Raw genomic sequence first — 18,880 nt, 5'->3', positions numbered from 1 at the left:
TCCATGGTATACATATTGAGATCTTTAAGTCTGCCTCCATATACTTTATAATGAAGACCACTGACCATTTTAGCAGCTGCCCTCTAGACCTTCCTTGAAGGCCACAATCCAGTCGGCTTTTCAGGATTTCCCCAATGAATATGCATGAGATCTATTAGCATACAATGAAAGCAGTTAATTCAACTATATCTCATACATATTCATTGGGGAAATCCTGAAAACCCAACTGGATTGCGGCCCCCGAGGAGGGACTTTGACACCCCTGCTCTAGACCAACTCCATCCTTTTTATATCTTTTTGTGTGGTCTCCAGAATTATGCACAGTATTCTAAGTGGAGTCTCACCAGATACTTATACAGAGACTCTAGTTATTCTTCTCCCTGTGCACCCAAGCATTCCTCTGCCTTTTTCTGTCACCTTTTCTACCTGTTTGGACACCTTAAGGACATCAGGTATGATCACCCCCAAGTCCTGGTTTTCTTTACATCACTCTCCTATACATTACCACATCATCAGGGATATCTAGCCTGTTGCAGATTTTGGAATCATCTCCAAAGAGGCAAACCTTACCAAACATTCCTTCCACAATATTGTTTACAAAGATGGTAAAAAGAACTGATCCTTGTAGCACACTACTGATAATAACGTTCTTTTCCTCAGAATGAACTTTATTTACTACTAGACTTTGGTGCCTTCTACTTAACCAGTTTCTAACCCATTCAGTCACTTTTGAGCCCCTACTATAGGAATACAGTTTAATTCTACCTACAGAGAACTGTGTCTAAGACTTTACTAAAATCTAAGTACACCACATCTAATGCTCACCCAAAGAAATTAATCATATTTGTCTGACAACCCAATGTATTCCTTTTTTTTCCTTACCTTTTGAACAAATACTTTGGAGAACCAAAGTGGCCTTCTTTTCTTCCTTCTTTTCATAGCAAAATGTTTTTCTGCCCTTAAAATTCTCCTTTCAGTTTTGCACATTGTCCTTTCACTTCCCCCAAATGCTCTTACTCCAGCTAACTCCTTCAGGTATAACCTCATCTTGACAGTTTTTTTTTAATGCCTAGAACCTTCACTTTTGAATTAAACTCTTTCCACATGTGTCTTAATATTAAACCACACATCCTGTGCTTACTGGATGCCAGATGATCACTCACTAGAACATTTGAAACATTCTCCCCATTTGTAAGCACTAGATCCAGTATGACTCTATCTCATGTGGGTTCCATTACCAACTGATGGAACAGGTCTCCCTAAAGAAAATCCAGGATCTCCATACTTCTAGATAACTATGGAATAGAGATGTCCCGATCAGCATCTGGCATATTGAAATTACCCATGAGTGTTACTTCTCCTTTCATAGATACATTCTGAATACCTTAAGTTAAATATCTGTCCTTTTTCGCGTTCAAAGAAGGTTTATATATCTCACTAATGTAAAGTAGTGATTTTCTATTTCCTCTGCTAGATTAACCCATAAGTCTTCCTTACCCCATAAGTAACTGAAATGCCACAGCTTCACTATCCACCAGTCATTTCTCCATAAAGAAGATGTAAATTGTTCTAGGAGCTTCTAAATATACTCCATTAAATAAAAAGAGCAGGGTTTGCAATCTTTGTGTAAAATCTGCTTTACTAAGTGAACTGGCTTCACATTCAAGCAATCACAGGTGATCAAAATGCAATGTATGGAAAAACTGGTTACTGTTCACATACCATATATACTATAGGACAGCGATGGCGAACCTATGGCACGCGTGCCAGCTGTGGCACGCGAATGCCTTGCAGCTGGCACGCGGGAAGGTCCGCAATAGAGAGCTGCACGGGTCGCGGGAATCCCGTGGGGATGCCTCCGAGGGTCGCGGGGTTCCTGCGGGGCTGGATGTACTAAGTCGCGTGGCTTTTCTCCCTACCTGCTCTGCTTGCAGCACAGAGCCGAACGGAAGTCTTCCCGACGTCAGTGCTGACGTCGGTAAACAAAGCCCTCCCTCCCTCCGACGTCTGCGCTGACGTCGGGAAGACTTCCGTTCGGCTCTGTGCTGCAGGCAGGGTAGGTAAGGAAGAGTAGCCTCGCGGCTCGAGTTGCTACCAAGGGAGGGGGGCGGTCCGCCCCGCCCCGTGTGCAGCACAGCCGGCCAGGTCCCCTTACTTTTGTGGCGCTAACCCGACCGACCGACAACAGCCCCGGTCTGACAAACCTCCCTGCCCTTAACCGCGAATCTAAATTACCTTCTTACAGCAGCTGTAAGAAGGAAATTTAGATTTGCGGTTAAGGGCAGGGAGGTTTGTCAGACCGGGGCTGTTGTCGGTCTGTCGGTCGCGGAAGCGCCACAAAAGTAAGGGGACCTGGCCGGCTGTGCTGCACCTGGGGCGGGAGAGAAGGAGGGGGGAGAAGGACGCTGAAAGCACTGGGGAAGACAAAGGGGTGAAGAAGGATGCTGAAAGGCCATGGGGAAGACGGGGTGGGGGGGGAAGGACACTGAAAGCATTTGTGGAAGACAGAAGGGGGAGAAGGACGCTGAAAGCACATGGGGAAGACAAAGGGGTGAAGAAGGACGCTGAAAGGCCATGGGGAAGACGGGGTGGGGGGGAAGGACACTGAAAGCATTTGTGGAAGACAGAAGGGGGAGAAGGACGCTGACAGGACATGGGGAAGGCGGGGGGGGGGGAGAAGGACGCTGAAAGCACATGGGGAAGACAAAGGGGTGAAGAAGGATGCTGAAAGGCCATGGGGAAGACGGGGGGGGGGGGGAAGGACACTGAAAGCATTTGTGGAAGACAGAAGGGGGAGAAGGACGCTGAAAGCACATGGGGAAGACAAAGGGGTGAAGAAGGACGCTGAAAGGCCATGGGGAAGACGGGGTGGGGGGGGAAGGACACTGAAAGCATTTGTGGAAGACAGAAGGGGGAGAAGGACGCTGACAGGACATGGGGAAGGCGGGGGGGGAGAAGGACGCTGAAAGCACATGGGGAAGACAAAGGGGTGGAGAAGGACGCTGAAAGGACGTGGGGATGTTGGGGGGTGGGGTGGAGAAGGACGCTGAAAGGCCATGGGGAAGACGGGGGGGGGTGGAGAAGGATGCTGAAAGGCCATGGGGAAGACAGAGGGGGGAGAAGGACGCTGACAGGACATGGGGAAGATGGGGGGGAGAAGGACGCTGAAAGGAAATGGGGAAGAGAGAATGGGGAGAAGACAGAGATGCCAGACTATGGGGGGAGCTGAGGGAAGAAGATGGGTGCCAGACCAATTTGGAAGGGGGGAGAAAGGGAGAGGCACAGTAACAGAGCAAATGGAAGACGCAGAAGGAAGAGAGACAGTGGATGGAAGGAACTGAATGAGAACATGAGGAAAGCAGAAACCAGGCAACAAAGGTAGGAAAATAATTATATTTATTTTTTTCTTTTTTTTTTGCTTCAGGATAAAGTAGTATATTAGTTGTGTTGATAAAAATTTATAAACAAAAGAGGCTCTGGTAGAAACCCGTTTACAAAGTGTGTATTCTTCCCAATTAATATTTCCAAATTAATAAAGTCTTTTTGCTTATTTGTAAATGAGTTTCTACCAGAGCCTTTAATTCAGTAGCATAATTAAATGAAATAACTATTTCTGAAGTTTATAGGGACGGGCGGGGACGGAGGAGATTCCTCACGGGGACGGGCGGGGACGGAGGACATTCCTCGTGGGGATGGGTGGGGATGGAGGGATTCCTCACGGGGACGGGTGGGAATCCTCACGGGGACGGGTGAGACTTTGGCGGGGACGGGTGGGCTTTCTGTCCCCGCGCAACTCTCTAGTCCGCAATTAAGATATGCGGCACGGCGGGAGGCGAGTATGCCGGTGTCTGCTTTGCAGCTCACCTGGCAACAGGGCCGGACTGGCCATTGGGAGGATGGGCCACGGCCCATCCTCCTGTGCTGGCTGCAGTCCTGTGAGTGGATGTTTAGCCTGCCTGTCTTCCCCTTAGTATCCTATGAGCCAGGCAGTGTGTGAGGGGGAAGTGGGGGGAGGAAGAGAAGCTTCACACTGAGTCTGTCACAGGAACTCAGTGAGGCTGTAGTGTGACTCCACATGTGACATCTGTAATCAGGAACAGTTCCTAGTGCTCCCATGCTAGAGAGGTGAGGATATGGGGGGATGTTAATGTGTCTAATAATGTGCTCCTCTGTAAAAACCTCTGTATCTTCCATGGGGGACATTCGAGGAAATAAAAAAGCTGCTTATGATGATTGCATAGAGAAGTTCAGTAAGCTGAGAGGAGGGCTGGGCTTTCTGTGAACAACCAACACACTAATCCTCTGCGCTGTACCTTATGGAAAACTCAATATAGCAAAAAACAGTAAAGTGTATATGTGGGCCTTCACAGTGCTTTTGTAAACATCATAATAAAATAACAAAAGCTCCAATAATGAAAAATAAAAGTCCTTTTCCCATACACTCAGGTTGCACAAGTCCGGTTTTCACCCGGACAATATATTTTTTGACCAAAACGGATGTCTACAATTAGTAAAATTCCCCAATCACATATTTTTTTATGGGGACGGATTTGTATACAGCACTTCATTAGATTTTTTTTATTATACAAATTTTATCTTTTTGTAGACTTGAAGTCTTGAACAAAGAAAATGAGTACAGCAAAAACAGATAGTGGAAGACCATTCCAAGAGGCCTGGACAGAGTACATATGGAGTGATTGAACGCAGTGGGAAAGCATTGTGTATTATGTGTAATGAAAGTGTTGTGTCTCGCACATCAAGTGTCAAACGTCACTTTGAGACCAACCATAACAGTGTTGCTGAACTTGGTTTAGCTCAAAGAAAAGAGTTCCTTGTAGGAAAATTAAAGAAATATCACTCCCAGTCTCTTAGTTTTAGCAACTATCTTTCAAAAACTAATCATCTTACAGTTGCCAGCTTTCAAATTTCACTGTGCATGGCAAAACATGGTAAGCCCCTCTCTGATGGAGATTTTATCAAAAAGGCAATTTTGGCTGAGAGTAATTCACTCTTCCATGATTTCCAAAACAAGGATAAAATTGTGCAGCGCATCTCTGAGATGCCGCTAAGCAGAAATACTGCAAAAGATAGGGTTCTGCGAATGGCTGCTGATGTTAGTCAACAGCTTACTTGCGACTTACAAAAAGCACCCTTCTACTCCATGTGCTTGGATGAAAGTACAGATATTACTAACCATGCAAGACTAGCGCTCATTTTGCGTTATACTACTGGTGACATCATGAGAGAAGAGCTGGTAAAACTGCTGTCTTTGCCTGGAAGAACACAAGGGATAGATATCCACAATGCTGTGATGGAGGCTTTTTCATCACTAGACATAAGTCCAGAAAAAGTAGTTTCAGTTACTAGCGATGGAGCACCTAGCATGGTGGGGACAACATCAGGATTCATTCATTTCTTTGCTAAGGAAGCAAAACATCCACTGATTCAATTTCACTGCATAATACATCAAGAGGCCCTCTGCGCCAAAGAAAGCAGCAAAAACTTGACGATGTCCTCAAAGATGTAACAAAAATGGTGAACTTCATCATGGCGCGTGCTCTTAATTTTCGACAATTTCAAGCCCTTCTTGATGAGGTTCAAGCACAATATAACACTTTACTGATGTACAATAATGTCCGGTGGCTGAGCAGAGGACGAGTGTTGGAGAGATTTGTGGCCTGCTTGGAAGAAGTTAGGCTATTTATGAACGAAAAGGGGGAAGACTATCCTCAATTCACCAACATGGCCTGGCTTACCAACCTCATGTTCTTTACAGATTTTACTAACCACTTTAATGTACTAAACAAAAAATTACAAGGCATGGGAAAAACAGCAGAAAGCATGTTTAGTGACATCAAAGCTTTTGAGAGAAAATTGCATGTTTTTGAAAAAGACCTTGAGAGTGGACAGCTAAAATATTTTCCCAACCTAAAAATACATTTGGATAATTCTACAACATTTGTGGACAGTCATAAAAAACACCAGGAAATCCACAAAGCATATTCCACCATTGTAGCCGAAGCAAAGGAGAATTTTAGTAAAATATTTTCTCAGTTCCGTAAGATGGAGACAACCCTTTCATTTATAACTTCCCCAGAAAAGTCCACATTTGAAGATCTTGATCTTTCCTGCTTACAGTGGTTGGATATTCAAAATTTGGAAATGGAGCTACTGGAATTTCAAGAAAGCTCTATCTGGAAAAGTAAATTCAATGACCTGCGTGCGGCTCTTGAACGTATTGAGTGTGAAAGGGTGACAAATGAAATCACTGCTAGCAGTTCTGAAAATGAAATCCTAAAAGCGTGGAATTCTCTGCCAGACAATTTTAAGTCCATGAAAGCATTGGGATTGCTCTTCTTACTTTGTTTGGGTCGTCCTATGCTTGTGAGCAGCTGTTTTCGGCTTTGAATCATATAAAATCTGATGCTAGAAACAGATTAACGGATGACATGAGTGCTGCATGTGTTGCTCTGAAATTAACGCACTATGAGCCAAGGATTGACAAGTTATCAGCATGCATGCAACAACAAAAATCACATTAATTTTTTTCAGAGCATGCCCAATGCATATGTTTACATGAAGCAGTGTTTTCAGTTTGCAGTTAAGACACTTTCTAAGTTATTTAAATATTATTTAAAGATGTTATTTAAAAAAGGGACTTTACATGGCCCTGTTGTATTCCAATCTGGAATTTCCAATAAAAACGGTTGGTTTAATTGAAAGCTCTTTTGTTTTCTTTACATCATATTATTAGAAATGTAATGATTTAACTATTTTCTAATTTGATTGTAAATTTTACAAAAAACATGTATAGACTCTTTGGGAATACACACCGAGTCTTGACACAGTTAACAGTTTTAAGAAGTTTATCTTTTTTTTTACTCAGGATACATTTGACATGTTATGTGAATAATACATTTAAAATATATTGTGTAACTGAATCAAATTCTTCCTAAATTCATTAAATTGAATGAAATCATTAAAACATTATAAATTGCCAATAAATTGAAATGAAAACCAAAGGATTGTGAATCAAATTGATTCTCTGACAATACAAAGATTCCAACCTTTAAAAATGATGTTACATAGTTCAGGCAACTTTATAAAGAGTTTTTAGATACTAAAATCTTGTTATTAAGGTTTAATTGACGTGCTGGCACTTTGAGGAAATTCTTTGGTTTTGTGCGGCAGTTTGGGCACTCGGGCTCAAAAAGGTTAGCCATCACTGCTATAGGATATTACTTCTGGTCTTCAATACCTTACAATACAACCTCCCTACTTTTCTATCATACATATTAGTCCCCTACTCCCCTCACTGAACTCTCAGATCAAGCCAGCAAAACTTATTTATTATACCCATGTTTAAACAAATAAGATACAATAATATGAGAAAATCTTTAGTGTGGTAGGTCCCTGCCTCTGGAATGCTCTGCCTAATTACATACGTCTACAGGACTCTCTAATTAAAATTCAAAACCAATATTGGGTGATACATAGAAATAAAACAAAACATTTATTTCTGCATATTACCTTTAAAAGTGGACTAACGCAGCTACCACAACATTTTACTCAAAACCAATATTAAGATCTGGCTTTATGGAGAGTGTTCTTGCAGTTATCTCTAGTCTCTCGACATAGGGAAGGGAGATGGGAGGGTGGAGGGTGCTCTGAATGGGGAGGGTTTGTGGTGTATGATTGGTTTGTGTTGGCTGGTGTGGGTGTTGTATCTTGAGTAGGGGATTCTTTGGGATAGGCACTACATATTAAAAAAAATTTCTGGGGTCAAATGGGGGAACCGGGATGTTCTTGTGGTTGGTGAGTTCTGAGTGCGCGGTCTGGAGCTATCTGCCACTCATTGTTTCCTTTCTCATAGACTGAGGAGCTTGTTGTGCTCCATAGCCCCACACTCTCATTGGCTATTGTATTTGTTCTTTTTGATAAACTCTAGGTGGGGGGTCATGGGCTCCTCTTTCTTTTTTATTTTTGTCTGCGCTTAATGTGGTCTTTATATCATTACTGTGTTTTCTGCTGGTGATTGATGATTGTATTGTTTTACAATGTTCCCAGCCGCTTTTGTTTGCATCTGTTTTCATTGTTACTCTGGTTGACCTTAATAAACATGATTTAAAAAAAGAAATCTTTCTTTTCAGATGCATTCTTATGAGCTAATAAACCCCCTACTGAATCCAGATCCAGATCATGGATGTGGCTGAAGGGCCTGGTGTGCCTCTCTAACTTTCAGCACTTCTAATAACTTTCATGTATTAATGGAAACCCTTTTGTCATTTCTGTATCATAAAGTTTTAAAGATACGAGGGTCAATTCATAAATAATGCACACTATTTTTTTTTTAAATTTACATGTTTTATGTTTTACAATCCTTCAATATAGTCTCCCTTCTTTGCAATGACCGAGTCCCAATGTCTGGGAAGCTTTATTATTCCATCCAAGACACCAATTTTGTTCAGTTGCCGAATGGCTCGGGTAACGGTGGAAGTAAGCTCTTCCAAGAGATGCAAAATGATGTCCACGCATAGGTTGTTTCAACTTTGGAAAAAGGTCAAAGTCTGGTGGACTCATGTCTGGACTGTAGGGAACATGAGGTAACACCTCCCAGTCGTATTTGCGTAGTTTTTCAATGATGACATTCCCTATGTGCGGGTGAGCATTGTCGTGAAGAATGAGTGGCCCAGCAAACTGAGCAACTGAGGTCGGATTTTGTGCATTTTTCTGCATATTTTTTGCAAAAAATCATGATAATACACTGCTGTGGCACTTCTTCCACATGGAACTTTGTCTATGATAAAGCATCAGCCATGAGTTTCACACATCGTTCATCGGTTGTTGATTTTGGCCTTCCTGGTCTTGCATAATCATCTATGCTGACACAATCACTCCGAAAATGAGTTGCCCACTGAGAAACTCTACAACGGTCCACTGTTAACTCACCACAAACTTCATATAATGCATTGTGGATTTCTGTCGGGTTTTTGCCACATAGTTTCAATCTTATGTTCAAATCTATTTTATTAAGCAACAGTAAATACAACAGCAATAACAACCATGGTATGCATTTTCATCAAACACCCGCGGAGGACTGGACTCTTATGTCCTCCCCGGACCCACCATACCCCCCCCAAACAAAGAAGCCCCTACCCCCCCACCCACCCCTCCCCATCCCCCCACAGATACAAAAAAAACTCGTAAGCAGGGAACAGCAGAGACACCCATAAGCACAGTTTCAGAGGTGGAGTCTATTCAAGACCCGGCTACGACTCTCAGGAGTCAAAATGTTCAAATATGGAGTCCAAGTGTAAACAAAGTCTCTGCTCCGGCGTCGAGAAGAACGAGCCAAACGGGCCTCCCAACCCATAAGTTCATGGAGGCGATTCCTCCAGTACCAGAATGAAGGTGGTTCAGAAGACAGCCAGCAACACAAGATACATTTCTTCCCTAAAATAAAACATTTACTAAGAAATAATTTTTCATTAGAATTGTACATATGCAAGAATGAAAAATGGGCAAACAGCATAGACTGCACGGATACTGGCACAGGGGTCCGCAACAAGCCCTGTAAAAAGGAAGCCATCTCCGTCCAGAAGGTCTGAATCCCCTCACAACTCCAAAGACCATGAAAGTAAGAATTTACCTCCACCGAACATAACTGAGTATCAATACAACCCATATGGTAAGCCTGACTCTGGGAAGCGTAGGCCCGCAGGACAGTTCGAAAGTGACATTCACGTAGCTCAGCACTATGTACCAAGCCCGCAGTTCGATTCAGGGTTTGTAACAAGAAATTGTCCCCCAAGTCCCTACCCAAGTCCCGCTGCCATGCCTCCAAAATACTAGGGAAAACCCTAGGCGGGCTAAGAGCCAGAATCCGGCCATGCAAAGCAGATATAGAGACCCTAGTATCAGGATCCGCAGCCAAAAAAGTACAGAGCTGGGTCCCAAAATCCCCCTGCAGGGAAGTCCCCTCAAGGGAAGCCACATAGTGACTGAGTTGACAATAAGCAAATGGAAGGCCAATCTCAGGGACCTCCCTCCCCACCAACTCAGCATAAGGTAAGAGAGACCCATCATCCCGCAGAACATGCCGCAACTGTTCCACCCCCCGCGCCCTCCAGCGACCGAACACAGAAGGTCCAACCCCCGGAGGGAAAGCTAAATTCCCCGCCAACGGTAGAAATACACTAGAATGGGAGTCCTGATTCCACAACCGAAGGATTTGGTGCCACACCGTCCACAAGGACCGAAACAAAATACTACGCTTACAGGGTCTCGGCAATTTAGACAACGGGGCATGGAGGAGATACAGGAGATGAAGAGGATAGAAATGATCCCGCTCCAGAGAGAGATCCGTATAAAAAGAGGTACCCAACACCCAATCACTAAGATGACGAAGCAAACAGGCCTGGTTATAAACCCTGATGTCAGGCACCCCCAAACCACCCCCGTGGGCAGGCCCCACCAACAGGGACCATTTCAGTTTAGGTCTACGTCCACCCCAACAAAACCGGATCAATAGGGAGGTAATATCCCTCTGCAACAAAGAAAGGGGAAGAGTCTGAAGAACGTAAAGCCACCTCGGGAAAACAACCATACGAAATAAATGAATTCTCCCCAACAGAGTCAGCGGCAACGCCTGCCATTTGGCTAGCAACAGTTTAGTATCCGTCAGGAGTTTATCTATGTTAAGACGATACAGTTGGGCCACATCCATCGTCAGCTTAATCCCCAGATATCTAAAAGAGGTGTCAGCCCAGCGCAACGGGAAACTATCCCCCCACAACCGCTGAAGATGAACCGAGGAAGCCAGCGCCTCAGATTTCGCAAAATTCAAGGCAAAGCCAGAGAAATCTCTGTATTCCCGAAGACTTTCCAACAATACGGGCAAGGAATGCTGCGGTTCCGTTAAAAAGACCAAGAGATCATCCGCAAACGCCGCCAGTTTAAAATGTGAATCACCCAGGACCAATCCCCGAATCTCCGCATTTGCCTGAATCTCCCGAAGTAGAGGATCTAAAGATAGCACAAAAAGGAGCGGTGACAAGGGACAGCCCTGGCGTGACCCCCGGCCAATAGGAAAAAAACCCGAGCAAGTCCCATTAACTAAAATCCGCGCCTCTGGATCACTATACAGTGCCTGGATTGCACCAAAGAAGAAGGGGCCCAAACCGTACGTCCTATAGTTTCAATCTTAATGTACAACCTCTGATCGTCAACAGACACAGTACCCGAGACACCTGCAGCCTCCATTTCCCACACTTGTCACAGCCACACTATATACACTACAGAGCTTCTAATCACACATCCTTCTGCTCCAGCACTGAAGTGAAAGTGAAACAAGGTTTACTGCAATTGCATCATCCACTCCCCAATGTTCCTAACCTATACATTATTTATGAAATGACCCTCGTATATAAACCGCTCAGACAAACCTCGATAGGTGATATAACAAATAAAAAAGAAAGTCAAAACTTGGCATTTTAGCATGCGGTAAAGGATTTAAGGTAAGGCTTCTCAAAGTTGCCTTTCTCAGACCAGCTGGGTTTTAAGAATATGCACAAGAATTTGTATTTCTCTAGCATCTAATGTATTCAGATATATCTGATTCATATTCATCATGGATGCCATGAAATCTCATTTGGTTGAAAGGTTCCAAGCACAGGTTTCAGAAGCCTTGAATTCTAAGCCATAATTCTCATGTGACCTTGTCTTGAGTTCTAGCTTGGATGTTTTCTCCACTGGACAAAAATAAGATTAGTTTATCAATCTGAAATACAAGATAGCTTATGTTTTTAAAATGCTGGCTTTAATTTCAAAAAGCATTGTTCCTTTCTTTGTAGAGAAGCTCTACAGTACGATCAGAAGAGCTGTGTTTTTGTGGTCACTTTATTAAGAGACAGAAGCAGTACAAAGAAAGTTTAATCGTCATGTGGAATTAGCTATTTACACGGTTTCTCTACTTTTTTCCTCAAATCTGGTAGCCATGTATATAAATATTTACAAGGAGTGGAGAAATATCTTTGTACTTAGAGTAAGTAGACTGGGAACAGGAAGAAGCAAGAGTTCAGATTTCATAAATGCTCTTTGTAATTGAGGCAAAGGAGGGTGAAGTAACATTCAATTTTACAGACTTAGAGCTTCATTTACTAATTAGCTTTAATGTACATTATTTAACACAAGCCGAATTCTTTTCAGTAGGTCCTATGTAGCTTACTAAACTACCGATGTTCAAAACTTAATTCTGGCGCTAGAACCGATTAGTGCTGGTTAAAATCTGTGCACAATATTCAAAAGGCTGTAGTATGGGAAATTACATGTGCACCCAGGATCTGCACAAATAGCATAAAAATAAAGTCAAAATCATGCAGATGAGGTCTTTTGGTATTCTTTCTCAATACTTCAAAAACAGCACTGCAATGCACAGGAGTGGATGGCTTCTTAAACTAAGAAATTAATGTGTGGTTCAGGGTGATGTTCTGGTGGAGAAGACTTGCAATTCAACTTTCATTTGGGACCTTGTCTCAATAAGGGAAAAAACTGGCAAATGCCAGTAGCAAGTAAGGAAAGACAAAGAGAATTTTCTGACAAAAAAGAAAGAAAGAGGTTAGCATACTAATAACACACTTGGTGGGGTAGGGGAAGGGGGAAGCACATACTGTAGCATTTATATGCGCATCTTACACTCGCCTCTACCAGGGAAAACAAAAAACTGGCACCAATCCAGCATGTGCAAATGAATGCGATATAGTATGCACCCGCTATAATAATTCTCTTAGCGTGCATGCACACTTCAAACCTGGTGGCTCCGTACATCTGTAGATCCATGGCCAGCAGAGAATTCCCCTGCCTCGATTAGCTGAGCCGGCAGGGAGATCCCCGATTCCTCTTGCCCCCTCCTGCCAACCTCCCCCCCTCACCAACCGATCCCCCCAGTACCCCTCCAAAAAGAGACCTCTCCTGCTGAGACCGATATCCCCACACACCCCTTTTGTACCTTTAATGGAAAATCAACAGGAGGGATACCCACTTCCTCCTTCTGGAAGGCCTGCCTCATCAAAATGGTGGACATTCCCCTTCTCGGCGCACTCTGGGATGCACTGATAGGGCCAATGGGAAGGGAGGGTCCATAGGTGCCTGGTCCAATCAGTCAGGCCCTTCCCAGTCCATCCCAGGGTGAACCGGGAAGGGGAAGGCCTGCCATTTTGATGAGGTAAGGCTTCTAGCAAGAGGGAGTGATCATCTCTCCTGCTGATTTTCCATTAAAGGTACAAAGGGGATGTTGGGGGGGCAGGGGGTGGAACAGTATGTGGAGATGTTGGGCTTCGTGTGAGGGGTCTCTTTTTGGAGGACTACTTGGGGGGGATTGGTAGGTGGGCGGGAGGAAGGGAGAGACATATTGAGGATCTTCCTGCTGGTTCAACTAATCAAGGCAAGGGAATCCCCGATCAGTTGAGCTGGCAGGACTCCCCGAAGCCATGATTTCAGGGAGTCCTGTCGGCTCAGCTGATTGGGAATTCCTCTACCACAATCGCCTGATGGCAAACTGTGAACTGTTGTTGGGATCCCCCCGCAAAGATAGGCACAAGAAATGTATGCCAGGGTTTTCTGGACCTACATTTCTGACACCTATCTTTGTATGACTCGTGCCTATATAAGTGCTTGAGGTGAGATTAACTGGAGCTGTAGTCTGACTGACACACAAAGAGCAGGCGCCGATTAGAGAATCCTGGGGTTTCTGCCCAGGAACAAAAATTGTGTTACATAGTGAGTGTAATTGCACATTTAATATAATATATTAAATAGGATGTTAAAATTCCCTTTAATGATGAGGTGTGGGCTTTGTGTGTGTGTTTTGCACAGGACCAAAGAGGTACACAATGTGTGTGTTTGTGCATACTGCTGCAAAGATGATGGGTGCACTATGTATGTGGATTACTTCAAAAGTGAGGGCCGCACATAGGTAACCTGACCATTTAATTTTTTCATCAAATGGACATATATTAATTTTCAGTCCTGCCCCAGCCCTGCCCCAATTTCTTCCATTCATTTTTCATGTACACACAATAACTTATTAAGTCATAATGGTAACTATAAAATTAAAAGACACAAAGCACACTGTACACAGAGAAACTGTTAGTTATCATTTACGAGTTTCAAGTTTTTTTCAAAGATGTCAAGGCAGATGACTTTAAAATATACAATGTCACCTCAGTAACTATAGAAAAATAGACAAATACAGTATAGTGCAAAATATAGACAGCAAATATAAATTCTTAAAACATTTTGATCATTAAATTGAAAATAAAACCATTTTTCCTACCTTTGTTGTCTGGTGATTTCAAGAGTCTCTGGTTGCATTTCCTTCTGACTGTGTATCCAATATTTCTTTCTTTCACATTCAACATTTATTTTACAATCCAGCCCCATCCCCTTTGGGTCTCTCTCTCTTTTCCTTTTGTTACGCTCCCCAGATCCATTGTCAGTTCTTCTTTGTACCTACCACCACCTTTGTTCCAGGTCTCCCTCCTCTGTTATGATCTTCCATCTCTCTGTTCTTCCTCAGAGTCTCTACTACTCTGTCTGCACCTCACATAGTCCAGCATCTGCCTCCTGTTTTTCCCCTTTGGTTCAGGCCTTTCTCTCTCTAGTCTTTCTTCTTACAACCCCCCCTTTCTCTGCCTCTCTCTCTCCTTTCTTCCTCCCTCCCTCCTTCCTGTGTCCCCCTCCCTGCCTTCCAGCCTTTGTCCCACCCCTCCCCCGAAGCCTGCCTGCCTGCCTCCCTCCCTCCTTCCCTGCCACGCCAAATCCAGCCTGCCTGCCTGTCTGCCTCCCAGCGCTGATTCTTCTGCTCACAAAACGCCCCGGTCCACTGCAACTCACTGCTACTTCCTGCCCACCGCCGCAACTACAGCAAAGGAAGGTCCTGGCGCTGGCCCACAAGCCTTCTCCCTGAAGTCAGAGAGGAAATTCCATGCCAGCCAGGCAGCGATTGGCTGGCATGGAACTTCATCTCTGACATCAGAATTGACATCGGGGAGAAGGCTTGTGGGCAGGTGCCTGGACCTTCCTTTGCTGTAGTTGCGGAAGCGGGCGGAGAAGCAGGGAGAGGCCATTTTCCGCGATCGCCTGTCCCATTGTCCCCACGCACAGCTTCGGGACGTTGACTCTGAAAACAGGACATTTCGGCATCCCAAAGCTGTGTGTGTGAACAACGGGACAGAGGATCTAAAAAACGGGATGGTCCCATTCAAAACAGGACGTATGTTCACATTGCACATAGGGTTTGCCAACAGGCTCCAGATTTGTCCAACAGGATTGATCTAGTCCTGGATTTACTTCACTACATGCAGGGATTTATAGTTCTTATTTCCCTGTTGTATTCTTTGACTAAAACCAAGACTACAAGTTCCTACATGCAATGGGGTAAACTGTGAAAGCTAGATCAAACCTGTTGGGTGAATCTGACAACCTTTTTGAGATCTGAAACCATTTTGGTTGAGTGTTAGCCCTGAGGCCTTGAACAGCTTCAAATATCTCATAGCTGACATTTCCTGCCTGTTAATCTCTGAAGTTGTCGTGGTTGAGTGCAGGCAAAAGAAAAGCTAAAAAGTGACTCTTGAATACCCCACATTCTGTGGGATATTCCTGATTTTAGGTGGGAAATAGTCTTGTCAAAGCAGGAGTTTTCTGTTCAATGTGAGAGACATGGCAGATCTGCCGTTTCACTGTGGGACCCTCCCAATTTAGGCTCCCTGTGCCTGGCTTTTCTTTGCATTTCACCTATTCCACTCTGTTTTCTTTTCCTTCAAATCTAAATGTATTTTGTCTCTGTTAAGTAAAACAATTTTCCACTTTGTACTGTTGAGCATAAATAAATAGGGAGCATAGGCACCGACATTTCAAAAGGATTGGGGTACCAAATGAAATGTAAACGATCCCTCCCTGACACAAATAAAGGAGCTTGTTCAATATTAGGGGTGTTCAACAGCCATGTGCCATCTGGCTTCTATGTATGGGGCCTCCTTTGTGAAATAATATGAGTGTTTAAGCTCTCCTTCAACAGATGTCTTCAGACATTACAGAATTGTGCAGCACGCTTACTCTGCAGATCCTCCAGATTTGAACATGTAACCCCCACTCTTCTTTTGGCTATACTGGTTGCCCATACATTTGAGAATTAAGTTTAAATTATTTATTCTTACATTTCAGGCTTTCCACACAGGTATGCTGTTATATCTCTCATCTTCCACCATTCCCTACACTCCTTCCTATTCTCCGGTCATTAGATTCAAATAGAATAGTTAGTCCAAATCCTTGGCAAGCCTGCTTAGTGTCTACTAGACATTCAGCATTCTATTTCTTGGCCCCAACACTTTGGAATGCTCTACCCGATGTCATCAAAGCTGAACAATCTTTTCCCCGTGACTCTAATAACAACACACTTTTCTCCCAATTGAATAAACTTGGTAGGGGGCATGGAGAGATCCCCTCGAGAGACAGATTGAGTTTAATTATGTTTGTTTTTAGTTACTTTTTTAAAAAAAAGATTGAATAATTGTATGTGTGTTATCACTGGAACTTTTCTTTTGATATCGGTGTTCCTTTCCTTTCTGTGGTTTGTTTTTAGTAATTATGTTCACAGTTTAGGTCCTTAATTGGTAAAGGCAGTATATCAAATCAATAAATAATAATAACAGTAATCAGATTTTCAAATATGTGCAAACTGTAGAGCAGGGGTGCCCAATACGTCGATCGCAATCGACCGATAGATCGGAAAGGCAATGCGAGTCGATCGCGGAGCCCATCCTGGGCTCCATGATAGACTCATGTTGCCGTCCCGATCTCCTGGCCAATCAGCCTTCTTCTCCCCGACATCCCCCACCGATGCCCCAAGCTCTCCCTGCAAAAGCCTCACGCTGACCAGCGTTCCACTCCCCGATGTTAATTCTGACGTCGGAGAGGAATTTCTGGGCCAGCCAATCGCTGCCTAGCTGGCCTGGAACTCCTCTCCGACGTCAGAATTGACGTCGGGGAGTGGAACGCTGGTCAGCACGAAGCTTCTGTATGGAGAGCTTGGGGCACCAGTGGCTTGGGGGCCTGTTCCCTGATGGCAGCGGCGGCAAACCTAGTGACTTGGGGACCTGTTTCCCAATGGCGGTGGCAAACCTAGTGGTTTGGGGGAGGGCAGGGAGAAAGAAAGAAAGAAAGGGGGGCAGGGAGACAAAGAAAGAAGGGAAGCAGAAAGAACAGGGAGACAGAAAGAAAGAAAGGGAAGCAGGGATACAGAAAGAAAGAAGGGGGCAGGGAGAAAGAAAAAAAAAAGTTGGGGGAGAGAATGAGGTCTGGAGGAGAGGAAGCATACAGGAGGCTGAAAAAAGGGAAGAAATATTGGACGCACAGTCAGAAGAATGAAATGCAACCAGAGACTGATGAAATTACCAGACAACAAAGGTAGGAAAAATGATTTTATTTTCAATTTAGTGATCAAAATGTGTCAATTTTGAGAATTTATACCTGCTGTCTATATTTTTCACTATGGCTTCCTTTTACTAAATCGCAATAGCGGTTTTTAGCGCAGAGAATAGTGTAGGGCACTCAGTGCAGCTCCCTGTGATAAAAACAGCTATTGCGGTTTAGTAAAAAGGGAGGGGGTATATTTGTCTATTTTTGTTACTGAGGTGACATTGCATAGAGTCATCTGCCTTGACCTCTGTGAAAAAAACGCAGAATATGAATGATAATTAACATTTTCTCTGCCTTTCAGTGTGCTTTGTGGTTTTTTTAAAATTTTATTGTTGGTTTCAGTTTCAGATTTGGCACTGAAATTAACATACAGTAAAACTGTAGCCCTGCCATTGCCCAAAGCCAGCCTCCCCCACCCTCCCAACATAAAGCACAATCTCTGGGCTGCCCACCACTCTTCCTCCTCCCCTTAGGCCCTTCCCAGGACTACTTTGTAAAGACTCTGGTGGTCTAATGGTGTCTTTAGGGCTTGAGCAGCCCGAATTGCTCCTGCCCTTGTTGGCTGTGCTATAACAACGGCAGCCATAACTTCCTACATTAGCTTCATAGCCACCATTTTGAAATTGTGGATGATATGAGCAAGAACAAGAACAAGTCACTGCTGTTTAGACCATTCCCAATTCCAAAAGGCAGCCATAACCTCTTGTAGAGGTCTCACAAAGCTGACTTAAGAAGTTGCAACCACCATTGTTACATCATAGCCAAATGGGTAGGAGCCACTTGGGATGCTCCTGCTCTGATGATGCCACTAGACCACCAGGGCTTTACAGGAGAGGCTCAAGGGGAAGAGGGCAGAGTGGTAGGAGGCCCGGGGGAGGAGGGAATGTGTATTTTGCATGGGGGGGAGGGGAAACTGTCTTATGATGGTGATTGGACAGAGCCAGTTATAGTTATGGCTGATACCAAGCCACAGATTTTGGCAGGAACCAAAACCTCTGGTTTTCAGTTGGTCTCTTGAAACTGATTCCAAATTTGCAATCAGCAGTAAATTACATTGATGTGTTTTTTTGTTTTTTTTTAACTGATATTTTATAGGAGATGGCAAAAATACTGAATCACCCAAGAGTATATGCTTTCCTTCATATACCAGTGCAATCTGCATCTGACAGCGTGCTCATGGACATGAAGAGAGAGTACTGCGTTGCAGACTTCAGGCATGTTGTGGATTTCCTAAAAGAAAAGTAAGCCTGCCCTTGACCTCTTTGCATAAGTCAAGAATGAAGATTATATGGATGCATGATCTCTATAGATTCACTTTGTATTAATGTCTTCTTTAATGTAGTCTTTTGCTATTTACTTAATTTTTTTTACATCCAAGATGTTATCCAATTCATGACAATATAAG

The 18,880-nt window shown here is 43.8% G+C and overlaps 1 protein-coding gene across 5 annotated transcripts in view; it reads left to right on the top strand.

Annotated features, from left to right (window-relative positions):
- CDKAL1 (CDK5 regulatory subunit associated protein 1 like 1) overlaps window positions 1-18,880 on the top strand; it is a 1,479,984-nt gene that overhangs the window by 945,884 nt on the left and 515,220 nt on the right. For all 5 annotated transcript variants that reach the window (XM_033934562.1, XM_033934560.1, XM_033934561.1 and 2 more), the window contains exon 10: window positions 18,571-18,716. In XM_033934562.1, coding sequence (XP_033790453.1) covers window positions 18,571-18,716 — 146 coding nt within the window. The remainder of the gene's footprint in view (window positions 1-18,570; window positions 18,717-18,880) is intronic.

This window comes from Geotrypetes seraphini, chromosome 2, assembly GCF_902459505.1.
Source record: "Geotrypetes seraphini chromosome 2, aGeoSer1.1, whole genome shotgun sequence".
In the NCBI taxonomy this organism is placed as follows: Eukaryota; Metazoa; Chordata; class Amphibia; order Gymnophiona; family Dermophiidae; genus Geotrypetes; species Geotrypetes seraphini.
The sequence above is the reverse complement of the archived record's forward strand: the minus strand, read 5'-3'. Positions and strand labels throughout refer to the sequence as shown.